This window comes from Hylaeus volcanicus, chromosome 7, assembly GCF_026283585.1.
Source record: "Hylaeus volcanicus isolate JK05 chromosome 7, UHH_iyHylVolc1.0_haploid, whole genome shotgun sequence".
NCBI lineage: Eukaryota > Metazoa > Arthropoda > Insecta > Hymenoptera > Colletidae > Hylaeus > Hylaeus volcanicus.
Window position 1 is genome coordinate 7,135,841 of NC_071982.1, and position 21,401 is coordinate 7,157,241.

The 21,401-nt window shown below is 39.3% G+C and overlaps 4 protein-coding genes across 7 annotated transcripts in view; 2 read left to right on the plus strand and 2 right to left on the minus strand.

Moving 5' to 3' along the window:
* LOC128880136 (Kv channel-interacting protein 1) overlaps positions 1-16,265 on the plus strand; it is a 36,555-nt gene extending 20,290 nt beyond the window's left edge. Inside the window, exons 3-7 of the mRNA XM_054129869.1 lie at positions 7,215-7,284; positions 7,357-7,427; positions 8,050-8,322; positions 9,152-9,444; positions 9,553-16,265. Of these exons, the coding sequence (XP_053985844.1) occupies positions 7,215-7,284; positions 7,357-7,427; positions 8,050-8,322; positions 9,152-9,199 (462 nt within the window). The 3' untranslated portion in view covers positions 9,200-9,444; positions 9,553-16,265. The remainder of the gene's footprint in view (positions 1-7,214; positions 7,285-7,356; positions 7,428-8,049; positions 8,323-9,151; positions 9,445-9,552) is intronic.
* Positions 1-17,433, minus strand: part of LOC128880129 (dynein regulatory complex subunit 5) — an 18,839-nt gene extending 1,406 nt beyond the window's left edge. Inside the window, exons 1-10 of one of the 4 annotated variants that reach the window (XM_054129855.1) lie at positions 17,354-17,433; positions 6,647-6,718; positions 6,313-6,585; positions 5,976-6,167; positions 5,325-5,492; positions 4,897-5,035; positions 4,593-4,830; positions 3,992-4,147; positions 3,190-3,304; positions 2,695-3,130 (exon numbers count right to left, since the gene is read on the minus strand). In XM_054129855.1, the coding sequence (XP_053985830.1) occupies positions 3,043-3,130; positions 3,190-3,304; positions 3,992-4,147; positions 4,593-4,830; positions 4,897-5,035; positions 5,325-5,492; positions 5,976-6,167; positions 6,313-6,585; positions 6,647-6,718; positions 17,354-17,355 (1,443 nt within the window). In that variant the 5' untranslated portion in view covers positions 17,356-17,433 and the 3' untranslated portion in view covers positions 2,695-3,042. Of the gene's footprint in view, positions 1-2,694; positions 3,131-3,189; positions 3,305-3,991; positions 4,148-4,592; positions 4,831-4,896; positions 5,036-5,324; positions 5,493-5,975; positions 6,168-6,312; positions 6,586-6,646; positions 6,806-15,977; positions 16,113-16,290; positions 16,641-17,353 lie in introns of those variants that run through there. The other 3 variants (XM_054129858.1, XM_054129857.1, XM_054129856.1) reach the window with 3 other exon arrangements.
* LOC128880132 (uncharacterized) overlaps positions 17,390-21,401 on the plus strand; it is a 32,880-nt gene continuing 28,868 nt past the window's right edge. The window contains exons 1-2 of the mRNA XM_054129862.1: positions 17,390-17,775; positions 18,017-18,165. Of these exons, the coding sequence (XP_053985837.1) occupies positions 17,533-17,775; positions 18,017-18,165 (392 nt within the window). The 5' untranslated portion in view covers positions 17,390-17,532. The remainder of the gene's footprint in view (positions 17,776-18,016; positions 18,166-21,401) is intronic.
* The window catches only part of LOC128880127 (carbohydrate sulfotransferase 11), a 29,163-nt gene continuing 26,103 nt past the window's right edge, over positions 18,342-21,401 (minus strand). The window contains exons 3-7 of the mRNA XM_054129853.1: positions 20,685-20,941; positions 20,357-20,597; positions 19,870-20,049; positions 19,631-19,788; positions 18,342-19,569 (exon numbers count right to left, since the gene is read on the minus strand). Of these exons, the coding sequence (XP_053985828.1) occupies positions 19,482-19,569; positions 19,631-19,788; positions 19,870-20,049; positions 20,357-20,597; positions 20,685-20,941 (924 nt within the window). The 3' untranslated portion in view covers positions 18,342-19,481. The remainder of the gene's footprint in view (positions 19,570-19,630; positions 19,789-19,869; positions 20,050-20,356; positions 20,598-20,684; positions 20,942-21,401) is intronic.

The window sequence follows — 21,401 nt, forward strand, 5'->3', positions numbered from 1 at the left end:
ATTATTATATATTATTATATATTATATATATTATATATATAGTATATATATTGTGTATATATATATGTATTGTATTATTATATGTATTATATATATACATAATATATAATAATATATAATAATACATAATAATACAATAAATATAATAATACAATATATATATATATATGTATGTATTATACGCGGCACGCTGTATATATATGTACTGCGAATTATTATATGCATTTATGACGTGAATATATATATATGTACTATACTATACATATATATTCACGTCATAAATGTATATAATAATTCGCAGTCTACCAATCATTACTCCAACGAACAGTTATCGCATCACCCAGCCCGCGTCTTTCAAAACAAAAAAACAAACGCCATCGGTTCTTCCCACATGTAAATCCACCCGGACGGTTGTCCAACTCCGAATCAGTGAGATTGTTTCCCTAGTCGGCTCTTTCCAAAAAAATCAATGGCGGAAACCGGAGCCGCTCGTCCGCGAGGACTTGACACCACTGTTTGCGGCGACGTTTTACAAAACAGTAATCGGCGCGACACAGATTTAGGCTGGCAAGTGCATAAAAGCTGGATCGATATCTGAACGTGTGTGCGAGTTTGTACGTTTACAAAAAGAAAAAAGAAAAAAGAAAGAAAATGGTACAAAAGTGCACGAGATGAGAGTTCCTGGGCGCATTAGGCGCCGCGATTGAAAGTTCGCCGTGTATACATTCGTACGTTTTAGCCACGCGTCGACCGATTGACAAAGTCCATCGATTTTTAATCTTCTTTGATAGCTTGAATACACTGTAACGCGAATTACTGTCGTATTTAACGGCCTTTCTCGCCTAGTTTCTTTTTAAATAATAAGGACTCTTCCTGTAAGGATATACTAATAGACTGCCTTAAATTTAAATTTTCCCTGGGGCATCTTTCCTGCGCCTAATAGCTGGCAACCCGTCGCGCGGTCTGTAGTCCTGGTTGCCACCCGTCAGGGACACCTTCGCGCGCCTACTAAGCGGCAACCGGAGCTACACACCGACTAGCGCGCTGCATTAATATTAAATCTAACCTAACGAGTAAAAGTTCGAATGCAAAACTTTTTGTCGGGAGCTTGTAATTCGCAGCTCACATGTACCGTAAGGGTGCGTTAACACGTTGATCGCCACGTCACCCATATATGGGTGACAGTGCTTTTCACTGAATAACGAAAACTATTAGTTCTGAAAGTTAAGTGTCATAGAAAATGAATTTAAACGAAATACTTGAATTTTGATGAAGTTACAAAACTAAATACCAAAATAAATGTTACATTACGCAGCTTCCAAAAGTCGGTAAACAAAATTAAACCGCAGTAGAAATTTTCAAGAGTATTAGTGTGGCAGTGAACGTGTTAATATAAAGCTTTAAAGTACCTTAAATTGAAATTTTTATTCTCGGTAGATTTAAGTGCAAATCTGGTTGCCATCCATGAGGGGCATCTTTCCTGCGCCTAATATCTGGCAACCCGTCGCGCATTCTGTAGTCCTGGTTGCCACCCGTCAGGGGCACCTTCGCGCGCCTACTAAAGGACGATTCAGACAATACGACACGTACCGGCACCGACACGACAAAATATTAAAACACGCGTTTTAATGGAACTATTCACGCTATTCCCGTTGACGGAACCTTCGGATCGGTGTCTGTTAAGTGTGAATAGTTCCATTAAAACGCGTGTTTTATTGTTTTGTCGTGTCGTATAGTCTGAGTCGACCTTAAGCGGCAACCGGAACCGCACACCAACTAGTGCGCTGCATTAAAATTAAATCTAGCCTTCAGATTAATTTAATTGCAGGCTTGCAGTGCATCACGCTGCGACTTGATCGTGATCGTCTAAAATTCTGTTTGCCAAGTCCCTGGGGCTTGGGTGGTTCCTGATAGGTGGCCAAAGATTTCAAATTAATTAAACCTGCGGCAGATCAGCTATACAAAGTTATCAAAACTAGTCGATAAACCTCCCATAGAACGGTGAAAATGGCGGGACCATAGAACGGAAATTGTATAGGAAACTCAGACGGTATTACCGACGATTAACGGATAAATAAACGAGTGCTCGGCGCGTTTGAAGCTCGCAAACCTAGCACGTAATTAGTGGACTTTAGTTACATCAAATAGCACGTTCCGAGTGTTGAAATTCTGTTCGCGATCGTCGAGAGGCTAGCGTTGAATTACAAGTGGAGGAACACAATGCAAACACGTCGAACGGAACAACGGCTATACCGACGAACACCGGAACGGAGAAGCGCGAGTAAAACTATTTCGTAAAACGATGAAACGAGCCGGATCGAGGAGGGCGCTAGTGGGTTCTGGAAACGACAAATTCTTCAGTCGAGTGCCACTTCGCACATAGTTCTCGTTGAACGCGACCTTTTTACGCGAAGGAACGAAGAAAATTAGGTCCTTTTTTCTGAGAAAGTCATCCATCGATTCGGCACCGTATTACGCTACACCTTTTGCCGAGGTTGACCGACGGTCTTCGAGAGTTATTATAGTTCTTTGCGATTCGTCGTTGGGACCGGGCCAAATTAAATCTGTCTAGTCGCGGAAACGATATAGAAGAACGTTCCTGGGATCGCGCGAAATCTCAGGTTTTTTTTTTTCGTTCTTCGTTACATTCGTATTAATAATGGAAAAGTCTTGCCTACTTTCCCCGCAATTTACCGTGCTCACGGCTTTCGCATAAGTTTCTTCAAGTAGCTGCACCCTAGTTCCGCTGTTCTTTTGTTGGCCGACCTTTCATTAGTCTTCTTCCGTTACAAAGGTCATTTCCGACTTCGGGTGAGTTCTACAAAAATGCAACAGATAACAATGAAACCAAATTTTCTCAGGTCCCATAAATTTCGCCAAATAAATTTCGCCAAATAAATTTCGCGCGCTATTAAGAAAATCCTTATCGATATTTTACGGTATAATTAATCAAAAAGAATAAATATTTTGCGTTAATAATAATAATATCGTTGGGTGGTCTGAATGCCTCGTAGACGTCACAGTGGAAGTAAGGATTTCCTTTCAACGGTAGGTGTACGTGGAATGCGTATGGGTGCTCAGTCGGTCAAGCATTGTTTTGGCTTTCTCCCTCCTTTGTTCTTCCTTGTGCCTGGAGACAGCGAGACGCGTCAGAGCATTTTGCCAACGAGAGACGAACGGTTTCCTTACCTAGCCACGCTCTCGTAAATAGACAATTCAGATCGACTGGAGAAATTGCACATTCGAGCGTCCAAGTGAACAATGAACGACGCGGAGTTCAATGCGGCCTCGAATATCTCGCCCACTGAAATCGTATCGTTTATCATTTCCCGCCGCTTTGTACGTCCGTGTATCAACAGCATCGATCGCGTGCATTCGCGTCTACACGGAAGACGACAGTGAACATTTTTCAAGCTTCAATTTCGCGAATGCGAGTTTCGTAGGATTACCGACCGACCAGGTTACCGTTTTACCGACCGGTAGCCGATTAATCAGCTTTTCGTCTTCAACGCTTACCGACCGGTAACTGTTTAATCGGTATGGTAAGTAGCTATGGTAACTAGCAAGTATTTGTTACTTCGAATAGAGATACTAGTCGCTTAGCTCCCATATTTTTATACAATTCCCGGTGGTAGATCTTCAGGGTAGGTCCGTGGTCGAGTGGCCGATGAGAAGGCATAGGATTTTCAATCGCTATCGGTCGGTAAAACGTCAAGTTGCCGAGTGCCGATAAAATAGAGGGGACCGGTGCAAAGGAACTAGGCCGCTCCGATTGCATTCCAATTGTCGCTTTCGTCGCTCATACGTTTCTCTTTCACTTTCTTCGTTGCGCGGTGGACTTTTGATGTGAGCCGCCCAGTCGATAACAAAAACACACACACACATATATCAGCTCGAATATAACGCGAATGCAATTCGAATGTAGTTCAGATACTTGAGAAATAAAATATCGAAATATTAAATGATAGTTCCGGGCCAATTTTCGACTGACCTGCTTCGCCAAAATCGTTATTGGATACATCAAGGATTAATGTTTTAAACTTGACGCAGCCAGACTGTAATACTTCGGCGAGGGCAGCGGCTCCGTCAGCTTTAATTCCGCAACCACTCACGTTAAGCATTTCTAAGCTGCTGGTTCGCAGCACATCTGAAACAGATACGGGCGTCTTCGTTGAAATTTCAGATTAAAATGTCGAATCTCAGGAACGAACTTTCGCGGTTGATGTACAGGGAGGTCGACAACTACAGTTTTAATACTTTCCTGGTTGCTGTTAAGGTTACAAATAAAACTCACACGAGTATTTTCCTAGAACTCGAGCTATGCCCATAGTAACCTTGGGCGTGCAAACTATGGCTACAGTGACCCTGAACGTCCAAAGTGCGCGACTACGACAGAAATATTTATGAGAACCACGTGTGCTGTCCACGAAACGATCGTAGTCCCGTCGCATTCGAAGAAGCGGCCTTGACCAGCCGAGCCTGACCCGGCCATAGTTTGTTTTACAAGAGAGTAAAGCCTTCGACACACAGAGAAAGTAAATATTGGCGTACAGAGGGGGGCCAATGTCAGCGAACCGATGCTGTATACTCACAGGCGCACACGTGAACCATCCCAGAGTCTAGCAAAGGGTTCAGTCTCAAATCCAGGTGCTTCAGCACCGACCCATCCGCCTTCAGCAATCCGTACACCACGCCAGCCACTCCGTCAGGGCCGATGTCGTTGTTCGCCAAATGTAAAACCTTCAAGCCCTTGTGCATGGACAGAAACTCGCCTACTGCGTGGGCGCCCTTGTCCGACAGCTTGCAGTGCGAGAAATCCATCTCCTCTATCTAGCTTTAAACGTGATTGTTAATAAATTTCATTAAAATTTGCCAACGAATCGAATGGTTACCAACGTTTTCGTTCTCTACCGCTCCTTGAAGCAGCGCTGCGACACGCGGCTGATTCATATTGCTTCTAGATAGAGTGAACTTCTTCAGGTTGGAACATGCCTTGATCCCCTCGCCGAGACCGATGCAGTCTTCGATGGAGAACCTTTTTGAACATAAATCAGTGTCAAGAAAAGTATCAAGAAAAATGTATAATTTTTCTATCTATTATTCTATAAATACATATATTTCTCATCTACTCTGTTTCTCAATCAAATAACCTTTATCAATAAATTACTCTGGTGTAACTAGTAAACCCAGCACAAATGATATTCCCTTTTTTTTTTTTTTTTTTTAAATATATTCCTGCGAGTCTCAATTGCAATTTGGCCACTGGAATATCGATTGAGACATATATGTTCCACTAGATTCGAAAGGGTTAAGAAGCGACTCACTCGAAATCGCGCCACTCGAAGTTGTCGTTCATGTAAACAACCCCAAACACGATGCGAATCTCGACGAGAAGAGGAAGCTGGGAGAGAATGACAGCCATGGGGACGTGGTGAACGATGTCTTCTTCCGCGAGGCACGGGTCACCGTTGTCCAAGGACTTTTCGACTTTCCTATCGAATTTAGAAACATATTCCGACTGTAGTTGTAATTATGTATTTACTCTAATTAAATATACCAGTTTTATTTATATTGCGCCTAATAGCTGGCAACCACTCGTTCAGCCTGTAGCTCTGGTTGCTATCCATCAGGGGCGCCTTCGCGCGCCTACTAAACGGCAACCGGAGCTACACACCGACTAGCGCGCTGCATTAAAATTAAATCTAACCTAACGAGTAAAAGTTCATTCATTCATTCATTCATTCATTCATTCATTCATTCATTCATTCATTCATTCATTCATTCATTCATTCATTCATTCATTCATTCAAAGTGCGTAACTCATTACACAAAGTTATTGCACTACCGCAATATCGGACATTTTTGCAAAGGAAACTATGGTTCAGGATCGTCCCAGCTACTCCCCCACTTTCGGTTCTTACACTAATTCTGAGACACTCTGTATAAACGAATCCCGTCTAAGAGGCATTCCTTACTTGGTAGGTAAGAGGGAACCGATCCTCAACGCGTCCACGTAATTCTGCACGAGTTTCAACATTTTCTCGCACTCTTCTTTTTGCGCCTCGAAGAAGGTGGGCTCCAGACCTTCCAGATACTCCCACAAGAGGCCCTCGCAGTATCGTTGTCGCCACGAATTACCGTGCTCCGATAGGTCGTTCACTTCCCACCTACGGCAATCGTAATTAACATGTCTGACGATAACGTCCAGGGACCAACCACTAGTTGCTTTATGGAAACTCAATAGGCGGAATCCTACGGTTCCTGATATGTCCAGTATTCCCATAAGCAGACACAAGGATCTTATAATTATACCTAGCCTTCGAGCACCGTTCCCAATAATGCTCGTCGTCGATTCTGGTTATGGCCAACTCGAACGGCAGGTCCGTTGGTAGAATTTCTATCAGCCGATTCCTGTCCTCGCACGTCGGCAGCTCTTCCAGTACAGGGTTATCCTTCCACGAGGACGCTATCACGTAGGTAGCTAGGATTCTCAAGGGCGGGACCCTTCCCTCTACCCAGGAGACATCCTCCGATCGAATCGTCCTCTCCAACTCGCTCGACAACCGCGTGGTTTCGTACGAGCATCTTATCGACAGAACTTGGTCAGCAGGCCTTGGTTAGGTTAACAGAGTTCTGTCGTTGTTACCTGTAGGCCTCGAAGACGTTCCTTGGTATCGTGTGAGGAATCCTCATTTCTAGATTGTCCTTTTTCCGCCACCTTCACAAATACGCAAACACTAGGGTCTTGTCTGTCTCTCTTCAAGGTGGCACACTGCCAGATACCAACAAGACCGAACGCTCGTATCTTCAATTATGTAAGATTAAGGCAGATTTCAGTCAGCGTTGACACGTTTTTTTTTTTTTTTTGTGCAACAATAATGTAGTTTATTCAGACTTAGACTGGTAATAGCGCCTATTGACTCAGGAGCTGAGAAGTTAATGACCGTCACACCAACTAGCGCCACCTGGGTCTGGTTGACGCTACCCAGAACTGAAATCTACCCCAATCGACCTCCATCTGCCTATTTTTTTAAGCGTTTCCTCGGTGTATACGACCATATACGACCTCCTTACCTCAGAAAGCCTTCTACTGTTTAAGTTTAACAAGTTTCTATAGATAAGATCCGTTTTCTCTCGAGACACCTTGTATGTACGTCAGTCTAAACGAATCTCGCAAGAGCCAAGATAACGTTCCCCTTTGCGATTGTTTTCAGGAGTGTCCGGAGGGTGTGGTGCACGAGGACTCATTTAAGGACATCTACGCGAAATTCTTCCCCCATGGCAGTGAGTTCCAATTAAATAAGCGACCCCGTTTTAGCGTAAATAGTTAACGGCGTCTCCTCCTACGAATTCCAGACTCTAGCCTCTATGCCCACTACGTGTTCAAGGCCTTTGATGTCAACTGCAACGGCGCCATCAGCTTCAGGGTGAGTCCTCAGCTCTACACCGAAACCAGATTGGTTGTAGTACGCTGAAACCTGTCTCGATTCTTCTCAATCTGCATCCACTGTGTCTACAGACTATAAATCATACATAATTACAGTTATAGCTTCCTACAGTTACTTAAGACGTGATACAGGGAAAGCAGATTTGTAGTAGTACATTGAAATCTGTCTTGATTCTTCTCAATCTGCATCCACTGTATCTACAGACTATAAATCATACATAATTACTAGACTGCGGACTCTTATGCATTTATAGGAAATCTGAACGTGCAAGAAACTATAGAATAAACATAGTAGCCAATGATACATATAAAATATTGAAAGTAAAGTTGACATTATAATACTTGCAAAGTAAAATAAATTCCTATTTAGGTTCAATTTTAGTAGATACGTTTGCAAACATTTTATTTTGCATAAAGATCCGCAGACTAATAATTAGAGTTATAGCCTGGTACAGTTACTTAAGATGTGACACAGGGAAAGCAGATTGGTAGTACTACATTGAAATCTGTCTCGATTTTTCTCAATCTGCATCCACTGTGAAATATAGACGTACAGTCATGGTTTTAGTAAATTACAGTGGTTTAAGATATGGCTTTCGCAGGATCTTCTGGTGACTTTGTCAACGCTGTTACGGGGAAGCATCTACGAGAAGCTACGATGGACGTTCAAGCTGTACGACATAAACGGCGATGGATGCATCACCAGAGGGGAGCTAGGAGAAGTAGTGACGGCTGTGCACGAGCTTATGGGCAGGCGGCATCACGCCGAAGAGGAGAGAAAAGCGAGGGAACAGTTGGATAGGGTGTTCAAGAAACTCGACCTAAACCAGGACGGCGTAATAACGATCGAGGAATTTATAGAAAGCTGCTTAAAGGTGCGACGTCTTCTCCGTACTGCAGATTTTTATGCATTGATATTAAATTTGAATGCGCAAGAAACTACAAAATGCACGCGGTATACGATAGTATATAAAAATATTGAAAGTAAAGTTCGTTCCTGATCCTCTTTAGATTCGGTTCTTGTAGGTACAGTGGATGTAGAATGTATTCGTACACCGGTCAATTTTCCAAAAAACTTTTCTGTGAAATTGTAGTTTCTTAACTTCTTTTTTGTAATCAATGATATTTTACATATTCTCGGAAGTCTCTAAGGTAGATATAGTCCAAACAACATTTACTAGTTAATATAATTTGTGAAATTAACAAAAAAAAAATGCGACAAGTGGGTGAAAGTATAGAAGCAACAAGTATTTGTACGATTCTTATGACGAACCATTTACAGCAGAGTTTGTAACGTAAACACATTAGTTTATTGCTCCGTGCGAATTAGAGAACATCAAATTTCCAGTAAAGTACTTTTAAACAGTTGTCCGAATACTTATTGCTTCAACATTTCTATCGATTAATTGTTTTTTTCTTGTTAATTTCGCAACTTACATAAATAGCTATTTTTTTTGTTTGTAATCTATCTATTTTAGACATTTCCGAGAATATGTAGAATGTCATTGTTTATAAAAAATAAGTTAATAAATTACAATTTTACACAGTTTTTTTGGAAATTGATCGGTGTACGAATGCTTTCTACACCCACTGTACGTTTGCAATGATTTCATTTTGCATAAAGATCCGCAGTCCTGTTGCACGGTCCTGTTGTTGAGCTCGTAATTCCTGTAAGAATAGCGTTTATCGAGATTTGTTTTCCAGGATGACGTGATCACTCGGTCCCTGGCAATGTTCGATTGCGCGCTTTGATCTCCGGCGAAGGAAGAGCCCCCGGCAGTGACCACGACGCCGCCAACGCCGCTCTCCACCACGACAACCTTCTCGCAGTCCCAGTCGCCTTCGCCACCGCCGCCGTCCTACTCTCTGCTGCCACCGATTCCACCGCCTTTGCCTTCTCAACCACCTCCAGGTTACACTGTTCAGGATCAGGAGTTGTACATGCTTCTAGCGGCGCACTGGTGGAATCAACCGGAGGCACCGCTCTTTTGTTAAGGGTACGCGGTCATCTCAGTAGTCTGATTTATGGCAGAGTAAACAAACTTTCATCTGGATTAAATAAAAATGGTAAAAAGGAGAAACGATAGAATTATCTCTGTTTTCAGGATGCGATAAACGTGATTCCTGACAGGGATGAGCTCCAATTTCCGGGAAGAGAAAGGGAGAGCCAAGCGACATAGGTAATCGTCGGAATCTTGCGGGTTCAAGAATACGATTAAATTTGTTCGTCGCGACGAACGAGCTGCAGGTGTTTCTTCTTGCGGAAGAGGTATTTTACGTCACGTAAGTGAACCTATCGGAGTACGTCCCGACGCGAGGTACTCCTGATAACGATGTGTCAATTGCGAGTCAACAACTCAGAGTATGGAATCGTTAACAAGTGAATGGAAGACGAGAGAAATTAGAAAGAAAGTAAAATCAATTCCAAGAATACCACGAAACGAGGGATTCGTTGTAGGAAGATTTTGATATCGAGTTCTCTGAGCTGAGAAGGATATTTGATATACGTGTCGAGAGGATAAGGAGTAGGAAAGAATTCGACGTGAAAGAGCATTCGACTTTGTTTGACTTCCGTGCCAAAGCCCCGTGTAAAAACTATTCTATTCGTTTCGCGAACGATGAGGAGCTTCGAAAGATACGATTTTACTTATGGGATTAATCAAGGATGATCGTGAGATAAAGTTGCACGTTAAACCGATAATTTCATAATGCTTTTCTTGATCCTGCAACCAACCACTCGATGGTACAAGTCGAAGGGATTTGCTTTAGTTTTTAGACAATCGTGCGTATCGCGAGTTCCATTCGAAAGAAGTGTCTTCGTTCATCGATACTTATATAGTCCCGTTGACGAAACGACAGGACGATATTCTGTTGTCAATGATAAACCAGGGGGCAACCATTTTCGAGTACGTTTGTAGAGATATCGTAGACCTAAGCGATTGAGAATCAATTTTTTTAAAAATTGTTAAAAGTCGTAGACACTAAGCGAACACATTGAGTAGTTAAGGATAGGTCTCGTTGATTAGAACGCGAGAGAAGTTTCTGTTATCCGCTCACCCACGCCAATGGAACACCAAACTGCAATAATTAACTCGTACTAATGATCGTAATAGAAACGCGAGTATATATCGAAATTGCGCGGTTCGTTTAAATTTCGAATATCGAGTGGTGCAGGAAATTTTTCAACCTCTGTAGCGCCCTTCGTTTCCCAAGTATCGTGGGTACACCTGTAACGTTTACCTGAGTTCTCGAAACATAGATTTCAAGTTGGAAAGTTCTCGCCACTCTCTATCATAACTTGTGTCTTTAAACTTGGTTAGTTGTCTGTTCAAGCACAGTAATTCACTCAGAATGACGAGTGATACTTACCTGAATATACTTTTTCTTTCTATTTTTTCCAAGTAGCGAATCAAACGAATTAGAGTGGTCGATTTAGGACAAGCTAATCTATGATAAGAATTTGTTGACTGTTATTCTCTCTTCGTAGCACTGACACGGTCACTTGTCAATTGGTGAAATCCCTCGTCACGGTGTTTTTAATAAGGATCGATGATGCGTAGGTTGCTAGGCACGTTCCTATAACAACTGTTACTCGGTAATTAATAGACTGCGGAACTTTATACAAAATAATATGAACTTTACTTTCAATATTTTATATGTATCATTGGCTACTATATTTATTCTATAGTTTCTTGCACGTTCAGATTTCCTGTAAATGCATAAGAATACGCAGTCTAGTAATTATGTATGATTTATAGTCTGTAAACATAGTGGTTGCAGATTGAGAAGAATCGAGACAGATTTCAATGTACTACTACCAATCTGCTTTCCCTGTGTCACATCTTAAGTAACTGTACCAGGCTATAACTCTAATTATTAGTCTGCGGATCTTTATGCAAAATAAAATGTTTGCAAACGTATCTACTAAAATTGAACCTGAATAGGAATTTATTTTATTTTGCAAGTATTATAATGCCAACTTTACTTTCAATATTTTATATGTATCATTGGCTACTATGTTTATTCTATAGTTTCTTGCACGTTCAGATTTCCTATAAATGCATAAGAATACGCAGTCTAGTAATTATGTATGATTTATAGTCTGTAAACACAGTGGTTGCAGATTGAGAAGAATCGAGACAGATTTCAATGTACTACTATCAATCTGCTTTCCCTGTGTCACGTCTTAAGTAAGCAGGCTGTAACTGTAATTATTAGTCTGCGGATCTTTATGCAAAATAAAATGTTTGCAAACGTATCTACTAAAATTGAACCTGAATAGGAATTTATTTTACTTTGCAAGTATTATAATGTCAACTTTACTTTCAATATTTTATATGTATTATTGGCTACTATGTTTATTCTATAGTTTCTTGCACGTTCAGATTTCCTATAAATGCATAAGAATACGCAGTCTAGTAATTATGTATGATTTATAGTCTGTAAACACAGTGGTTGCAGATTGAGAAGAATCGAGACAGATTTCAATGTACTATTACCAATCTGCTTTCCCTGTGTCACATCTTAAGTAACTGTACCAGGCTATAACTCTAATTATTAGTCTGCGGATCTTTATGCAAAATAAAATGTTTGCAAACGTATCTACTAAAATTGAATCTGAATAGGAATTTATTTTACTTTGCAAGTATTATAATGTGAACTTTACGTTCAATATTTTTTTATATTATTGCATACTGCGTGTATACAAATTTCCTATGAATGTATAAAAATCCACAGTCTTATGGTAATAGCCTGATATTCGCGTTTATTTCAAGGGTTTTCGTGTGCTCTAAGCTCATGTTTTGAATTCGTCAACCCCAAACGGGCAATCTACGAGAGTGTTACCTGCTAAATTTTTACACGGCTACGATTCTACCGTTAAAAGATTGAAAGTATGCTACAATCAAGGATCCGTTACCTATTGTTCCTAAGAAGCGTGAAAGCGTAAATGTAAGTGTGAGTCGAATGAACGTTTCTCGAGTGTTTGACTCGTCGCATAAGCTACTAGATTCTCCCCATAAGTTCCCGGATACTTGATACTTGAATTTTCGACATTTGATCCAAATCGGAATTGAACAATTGGCAGAATGATGGATGAAAACTATCAGAAACGATGGCATTTATTTTGAAGAATAATTATTGTTTGATTACGATGTTATTATAAAATGATTTATTTGCAGCAAGTGTCCGGGAATTTATGAGACAACCTAGTAAAATAAACAGATTTCCGTGCACGAAGTCGGTGCAAAGCCATTTTTCCCGCCAAAAACAAACCGCACCGCCATTTTCGCTAATCTCAATTCTGAAGTAGTAATATGGCTTCGGTCAGTCAACGCCAAAATCAGAGAAATTATGTAAAAAAAAAAAAAGAGAGAGAAACAAATCCAGTCTTCAGCACTTTCTGGTTATTCGAAGTCACTCGAAATCGTAAACGGAATCTCAATCGAATTTTTTTTTCTTTTATTTGAAAAACCGAAAGTTTGTTGACCTCGAAGTGCATCTTGTACACCGTATTCGATCTTAATGTTAAACGAGTTTTGTATGTTTTCTAAGAAAAACCAAAGAGGACCCTCGATGGAGAAACAACGAACGTTATATTAAACTTTTTCTACGCAGCCAGAAATATTCTTCGTGTCGCTTAAAGTAACGGGTGGCTTCAATTCTGCCAAAGTCATCGTTGTTCATTTTCGTACCAATCGAGATTTCTAACTGTTTACTTTGAGAAAAGAAATTAAGACGATGATTTTGACAGTGTTAAGCTTCCAAGAATTTGTTAAATTTTTATCTCAATGGAAAATGTCGAATGTTCACGGTTACTTCTGTTTGAAACGTTGAAAAAGGAATAGGGTGGATCTAAAGATCTAAAGTTTGTCTAAGAAAAACGCTATGGCAATTCCTCTTTCGGTTACTCGTTCCAATAAGTACGAGCAGCTTACAAAAACTTTTCATTGGTTGTGTCGGTGCTTCAAACAACCGTTTCATTTTCTTTAGACCATTCTGGATGAATGGTAATTTATACTTTCGTAGACCAACCATTTGACACAGCTTGTTCCTCAGTAATCTGTAATTTAGATACATATCGTACGTGCTTGTTGGTCGTTCGAAGTTGGAGCAACTATCAAACTTGAGGTTTCTAAGTTTAAGATCTCCGTGTCCCTGTATCTAGGAATCAGACATGCTGCGTGATTTGAAGGAGCATGTGCACGGAAAGAAATTTGGACACCAAGCATTGCCAGTTATCACAACTAAAAATAATTCTAATAATAAAGAAGTGGTATATCGGAATTAGATACTTCACAGCACTAGCAATATCAAGCTAGAATAATACTGGACTCTCGATGCAATACTTCTGTGTTATTAGAACTTGTACTGGAAACATTACGACTCCAAATTTCTTTTCGCGTAGATTTTAGTCTAAATCGCGAGCGATCGTAGCTGTAAATCGAAAAGAACCTAGTCAATTGATGATCATTAGAAGTAATATAGAGTGTAATTAATACATTGGACACTAGAACTAACTCGTTCAACACCCGTAGCCCAAAGGTTTCCGATCGTGTTCTTTAAACTTTATATCGAATATATGATTTGTCGCTTCTTTGTTACACTTCCAAAGTGCATAAAATTGCGGAGATTCGAACTTTACATTAATTTTATATCTTAAGGGTGCGCAGGACCCAGAGCCAAACTCCGAGTTGACTTCAGCGACAGTTGCGGAAAAAGTAGGAAACTTCGGGATAAAGACAGAGAGAGCGATACAACAATTGCAGGAGAGACGAGGACAGGACGATTAGGCTAGCATGATTTTTTTCCAGGATATTGAAGCAAAGAAGCAATATTTTCTAATAATTCTGGTTTTAATATATTCGTTACACTTTGGGAGATGCGACTCCAAGGCTTGATTTTGCAATTTCGGCCTTAAAACTTTATAAACAATAAAATGAAGATAGCAAACATACTTTTATTGCTTATAAAGTTTTAAGGCCGAAATTACAAAATCTGTCCTCGTCTCTCCTGCAATTGTTGTATCGCTCTCTCTCTCTGTCCTTGTTCCGCAGTTTCCTACTTTTTCCGCAACTGTCGCTAAAGTCAACTCGAAGTTTGGCTCTGGCTCCTGCGCACCCTTAATTGATCAAACGGAAACTCTCGATGCAAATGAACCCTTTGCACTATCTTTTGCGCCTGTAGGTAAAGTTCGTTCGATTCGGTTCTTATCACGGTTAGCCACGAATAAATCTCGTCGACGAACGTAACACTTGCGTCGAGATATCAAAAAATGATGCTAGTCGATAAAGTTAGGTGAAACTTAGCGTAATGGTCATTGGACGAGAGGCACGAATAACGAATCAAAATTTGTTACGATAGTTAAGTAGCTAATATGGAGTATCGGTTAGTTAGTAGCGGATACGATACAATTGTTAAGCTTAAAGGCACTTTTTTATGACGAAACCTAAATAATTAGAGAGTAAACGATTCGCGGTCGATTAGCGTTAATGTATTATCTCGTATATTCGGTATGTCGTTAAAGTATTCGAACGACTGTCGCGAAAATATACAACTGGAATGGATTTTGGAATTTTTTAGCGATCGTTTAAGATCTAGCAAGACATATCTAAGTATACCGAGGCCATTTATTAGTTGTCACGTTAAACTCTCGAGGCCTAAATATTATACACTTTGATTCTTAATTATTATTATTGCACACTAAAATTGTAATAATTTTAAAACTACGTTTTCTTCTACAAGTTCTATTTACAGTCTGTCTCATAAGAGCGTGTCTGTTATATTTCTGTGAATCTTTATATATTTATACAAAATTTTATATGGGTCGAATCTACACCTAAAACACTAATACGCATAATTTCAGCATTATTTGTGCATTCAGATCGCGAGTGAAGATACATAAAGTGCCGAAACCTCTTGCGATAAAGTAACTCCAAACATTCACTTTTACAGGGTGTTTCGCACTTTTCTGTATTATTCTTTTTCTACGGACAGACCAAGCATGTCTAATAGGACACCGAGCCCAAAACGAAGATTCATCACTGAACACTGTATCGCTCCAATTGCAATCACTACTTTCGTGACCAGATACCAGACAATTTTTGGCAAATATAATTGCTAACGGAGGATATTGGACACCTTACTAGGTAAATGCGTATTCGTGCTTTAGGTGTAGATTCGACCCATGTAAAATTTTGTACAAATATATATATATAAATATATAATACAGTCGGTGTAAGAAGTATTTGTACAGCAACCAATTTGAAATAAATGGTTCCTGTACGAATAGTTATTACACTGACTGTATATATATAATATAATAAATATATATAATATATATTTACAAAAATATGTAGTAATTTACTTACAATTGACTGTAAGTAATTCAGTATCGTCCATCACGGTTTTTGACTGCAAACGTTCGAATACTTTAACGATCCACTGCGTCTAGATGCTCCGCAGTGTACGTTAATTAATTCTCGTACTGCCAATTTTCCATTAGACCGAACATCGTTAAAAATGGACATACCGCGGGATAAGGGGAACTTCTTGAACATGAAACAAGCACTGTTCGTAGATCACCGTTATCCTCCTTTACCCAGGCCTTTCTCCATTTACTCGTAGCGTTCGTACTCGCGATCTTTGTTCGTTAGATCAGAGATTAGGTATCGGCGACGAAACTGACTCGATCTCGAGCGGTATTCCAGCGAAAATTGTATCTTTAGGTCAGATCCTCGCCAACGCGTCGACAACTTGTATCTCGCAACAGTTGAATTGTAAATTCAGACGAATAAAAGAGAAATGTCGTTATTGTTAACAGTTTCTATTATTTATTCACCCACCCGGTGGAGTTTCACACTGCTTCGTACTTCAACTAATCCAATTACAATGCTGCGATCACTGATTAACTGACACGTGCGCCAGAACGAGAGCGAACTTTGAATACGTCCACCCCATACGGAAGCCAACGCAAGAATGACGCGCGGTCGATGCGGCGCAGCTACGCATGCGCAGAAGGATAATTACGTCACGCGTCGTGATTGGTTGCGATACTCAAACTATTCAAACATCGTCGCGCGTTTCATGGAAACTTTCTTTAATGCATTTTTTATTAATGCATTTCTACCGCTACACTTGCACGATTTAAAATGTATTCTCTCTTTTCTTCGCATCATGGATTATTTATAAATCGAAAACTTCGTTTTTAAGGACGAAATCACAGGTATGTTCTAGCATTTATTTGTTTGTAATTGGCTATTGCGTTTGAACGTAGCGGATTTTAATTACGTTCTCTTTTATCACGTAATTCATTTTTCCGTTAGTTGCAATTATTTTTAACAATCCCTTAACAACCGCCATACAGTTCAAACGTGTTTCCAACCAGCTCCTTGAATTCAAATTCTTAATCTTATTTTATTGTTCTTGTTTAAATAGTAATTTTTTTATGTAGAATCCCTACAAATACGGTACAAATGGCGCCATCTACCCATACATCGCCCAAGTTTGTACCCATTTAAATAGAGTTATGGTATGTGGGTAATACGGTACAAATGGCGCCATCTTGCATCGAAAATAGGAACTAATCGAGGACAAACTTGAGCGTTTCTCCGATAGAGGCGCTGACCAAACTCCGAGAATTAGTTCTGCCTTTCAGCACTAGGCGGCGACGACGATGACGACTAACAGCGCCATCTTACAGACACAGTAGAAACTAATTTCACTACAAACTTGAACGTTTCGCCACGGATGGCGCCACTGAATACTCTGAATTACCGACATAAATAAATTGCAATTATTTACAAATTTAACTTATTTCACATGTAAATATTGATCAATAACTTGAGATTAATCTACAGGCAGCATGATTTAAAAAGCACGATATATAATAACGTTCCTTTCTCTTACATTTCTGTTCCCTGACTCTCCCACAGCTTGGTTATCTCCAGTTATCTCGTGATTGCTAAACATGGGGCGGTTGAATTTCTCCTGACGTCTTTATTTCTCGATGAATTTATCACTGTTGCTAATTACCAGTTACTAAGTATGATTTCACATCGATTAACGAGTTCACGATTGAATGCACGATGAATTCGTTTGAAGATGACATGTTCGCGCTCAGTGACGAGGATTTACCTTTACCGATATTGGAACCAGAATGTAATCCGGTAGAGGAGCATTTAATGAAACAATTATCCGACGTACAGAGTCGAATTGAAAAAACAAGTAACGATATCAAAGAGATTCAAGATACAACGAGACACGTCTTGAAAGCTTTACACCAACAAGCCCAGTTCGGAGAGCAAGTGTCCTCGGATTCTGACAGCAACGTGAGTCATTCAATTCTGATAGTAACGATAATAACATGTCAAATGAAATATACTCGATTAACTCCTTAAGAATATATTGATAATAATATATATTAGAGAATTTTTAATATCATCGTATCGTAATATATTACAATTAAATGGATTTGTACCAAAGCAAACGTTGATTTATAATATTTATAATACACACATTTAGTTTGTATTCTGTAATATATATTGACATTAGTTTGTTATTACTTTACAGTTGTACGATGTAGATGGACAACCGGTGGTGAAGAAGAAAAAACATGGAATTCGTAAGCACGATCAGATTTTAGTTGTACAAAGTAATTGGAAGTACATTTTTCACGACAAGTGGGTTATCGGTATAGTACTACAAAATACTTCATCCGAGTAAGTACATTATTAATAATTATCGTTGTATTTCGTATCATAATTTTGATTTCTCAAGGTTACTCTGTAATAAAAGCTGATAAAATATCGAATCGAAAGTAAAGTAATTTTTTGTTGTCCAAGCTCAATTATAACAAATTAATCATAGTTAAATAAAATTAATTTTCCATATAATCTGCTTGTTTGAAACACTTTTTATTTGCCAAAATAATTATTGTCATTTTGTACTTATTATTTATAAAATTATAAAGGATTGAAGTCTACCGTACCGTGTCTGTTCTTTAAGTTCTTTCCATTTTACAATGAATTATTATTCATATTATTTACATAAAATCCCACGATTTCGAGACATTGTCTCTTCGTAAATGTATCGTCATAGACTTAAGTACGTTTCTGTAATAAAGTTCACGATATCATGACAATGTAATTCTATGCAACTCAAATATTATTTTAATAAGTGTAAATAAGTATTAGAAAAATTGAAATGTATATATTTCTATATGTTCTTGCATTTGGAAGTCGTATAATTTGATACATCTTACCGCTACAATTATATGCTACATTCTTTTGAGGCAGTACTATTACCATTCCATCAATGGTAATAATAACTATGATAACAACGTTTATATCAACATATGTATATATACATATACACAGATATACACATAGAGAATCGGGAAAAACTCAAATATGTTTCGCGACTAATGGGACTATAACTAATGTATTGTACTATAGCAACCGACGAACCATAGGTTTTCGCGTTAACCAAAAACCCTTGATACCCGGGTAATGCATCCTACTATTTATATAACTCACGCGATCAGAAATAAAGAAAGGTAGATTCTATCTACAGGAATGCAAGTATTCGCTTAGAGAAAGGATGATCACAATGCACTTAATTCCTATTAATAAATTCATAATACATCGTTAATTGGTGTGTGTAGCTCGAGTACGCAAGCGATGGGATACTCCTATGCGTACAAGACCTTTAAAAATGTTCTCTCATCGCCTTGTAACAATTTACAAATAATCTTTGTCAAGGTTCTCATAGATCCTAACAATTTAATAGACCGCGACATTCGTTATTTATCAAAAGTTTAAATGCAGTAGCAGTGCTCGCGCAAGTATCACCGACTCGAACAGTCGAGTACTCTTCTCGCGATACCTCAACAGGTAGATAACGCTACGAATTAATTCGTTATACCAACGAACGTTATACCTTATCTAATATTTTCGTTGTAACCGACAACACGTAAAAAGAAGAAAAAAAAGTCAAGCGTCGACACGCTTGCAATCTATGTACGAAACAACAGGCATTATTTTTTACAAATCAGTTCGGTGTCCTCGTCTCTCCCAAGCGCAATGTAATCAGCGGGAGAGTAATCGAAAAGCACAAAGTCGTACCTGGAACAAAAACGTTTGTAGTATTTTGATCGTTCCACGTTTGCGCAAAGTCGACACTTACCTAAACATCTCGTAGAGATCTTTGATTTGCGATTTGGACAATTGAGCGAAATAATTCTTTATTACATCCTTCGTTTGGACACCTCTCGTGGGGTTTTTCCATTCGGGTTTGATAATGTGACCCACGTGCGCTTGCTTTATTAGATAATCTTGATCTTCCTTTAGGAAACAAAGATCACGTTCTATTTTTGTACAGATACTTTCTATCACTATTTACCATATTTACCAAGAAATACATACGTGAAGCGTTTCGAATTTCGCGATCACGTCGAATCGGACTTGACACGGCGTACAGAAATTCACAACTGGCGTCCAATGCATGTCTAACTCGTTGCCAGCTCTCCATTGACAGAGCAGCCATCGAACGAACTCCTCGAACAGCGGATACCTTGGACCGTGTCGCCCGTTTGTCTTTGGATCCTGACCATTGTTTGGAAACAGAAAGAAATATATGTGTCGATTAAACCATATGTGGGTGACAAGGATATTCACTAAGGAATTAAATACATTAATTCTGAAGGTGTAGTGTTAAAGAAAATAAATCTAGGTAGGATTAATGAATTTTAAAGAGGTTGTAGAAATCAGTTTTACCACAAATGTTAAATTATATCATTTCTAATTGTATAGAAACCAAATTTTAGCCTAGCAGGAATTTTTATGATTATTGATCTGGCAGTTAACGTGTCAAATAACTAAGCAAAATTAGAACTACGTTCAAAACTCGTACCCTGGACCTGTAGTGCCAGACTATGTGAGCCCCTAGGTTGCTGTGAAATGTGTGCGGTAAGCTGTGCTCCAGCTTGTCTCTGTAAGCGCTGAGCAGTCTCTCGAATGGATGCCTGACAATCAGGAAGCTGATACTATCGTTTAGGAACTTGGAGAGCTCTTCGGCTGTGTGCCTGGGATACCTTTGCCTTGCCAGGGACACAGGTACAGCTTTGGAGGCCCTCAAGAACTGTGGACTGTACCTGAAAGGCCAAGAAAGGGAAAGATCCATTTACATACAAAAATGAATGAGAAAGGACAATTTTATCATCGGTCAACTCAAATCTCACCCAGCGAGTAAATTAAAATTGTACATCCAAGACGTAGACGCCGCTTTGAAGACGTTGCACCATATCAAGTGATACTCTTTATTTACAAGGAACTCCCAAGCGTTAGGCCTGTGCAGGGAATCGTTTCCAGGCCTGTCTAGCTCTTCCTCAGCGCACTTCTCGGCCAGGAACTTCCTCCTAGCGTCCAGTCGACGCTCCGTTTCGGCGTTCGTCGCTTCCTCCATCAGTTTCTCCTCTGGAGTTAGGTTCGAATCCTCCTGTCAACAAAAACGTACGTTTCGTTAATCCTATGTTACATGAATTTATTATTATTTTTTTTTTATTAATAAAATCTTAGGCCATCGTTGGACCACAAATACATGTTGACATACAAAAATATAAAGATATAAAACTTGTGTCCCGAGTTGTTAGTTAAAGTTAGTTAAAAGATATCTGCCATATATATATTATATAATAATGGACTTGAGACTCCTCTTTGAGAAAGACCCTTAAATATTCTTCTTGTATTGCCAAAACCCTTAAAACTTACTGTTCTTCTGTACATCCAGAGCGCTATAAATGTTAGCATTCTACTTGGGTTACATGAACTTAATTTCCCATGACACCACCCTGGGTATATATAGAGTATCCTGCTAACTATATATTTTTTCAGTATTATATGTCAGAATACTGAAAGGTGTAGAATACTTCCATATCATACAACGTTACACAGACTCT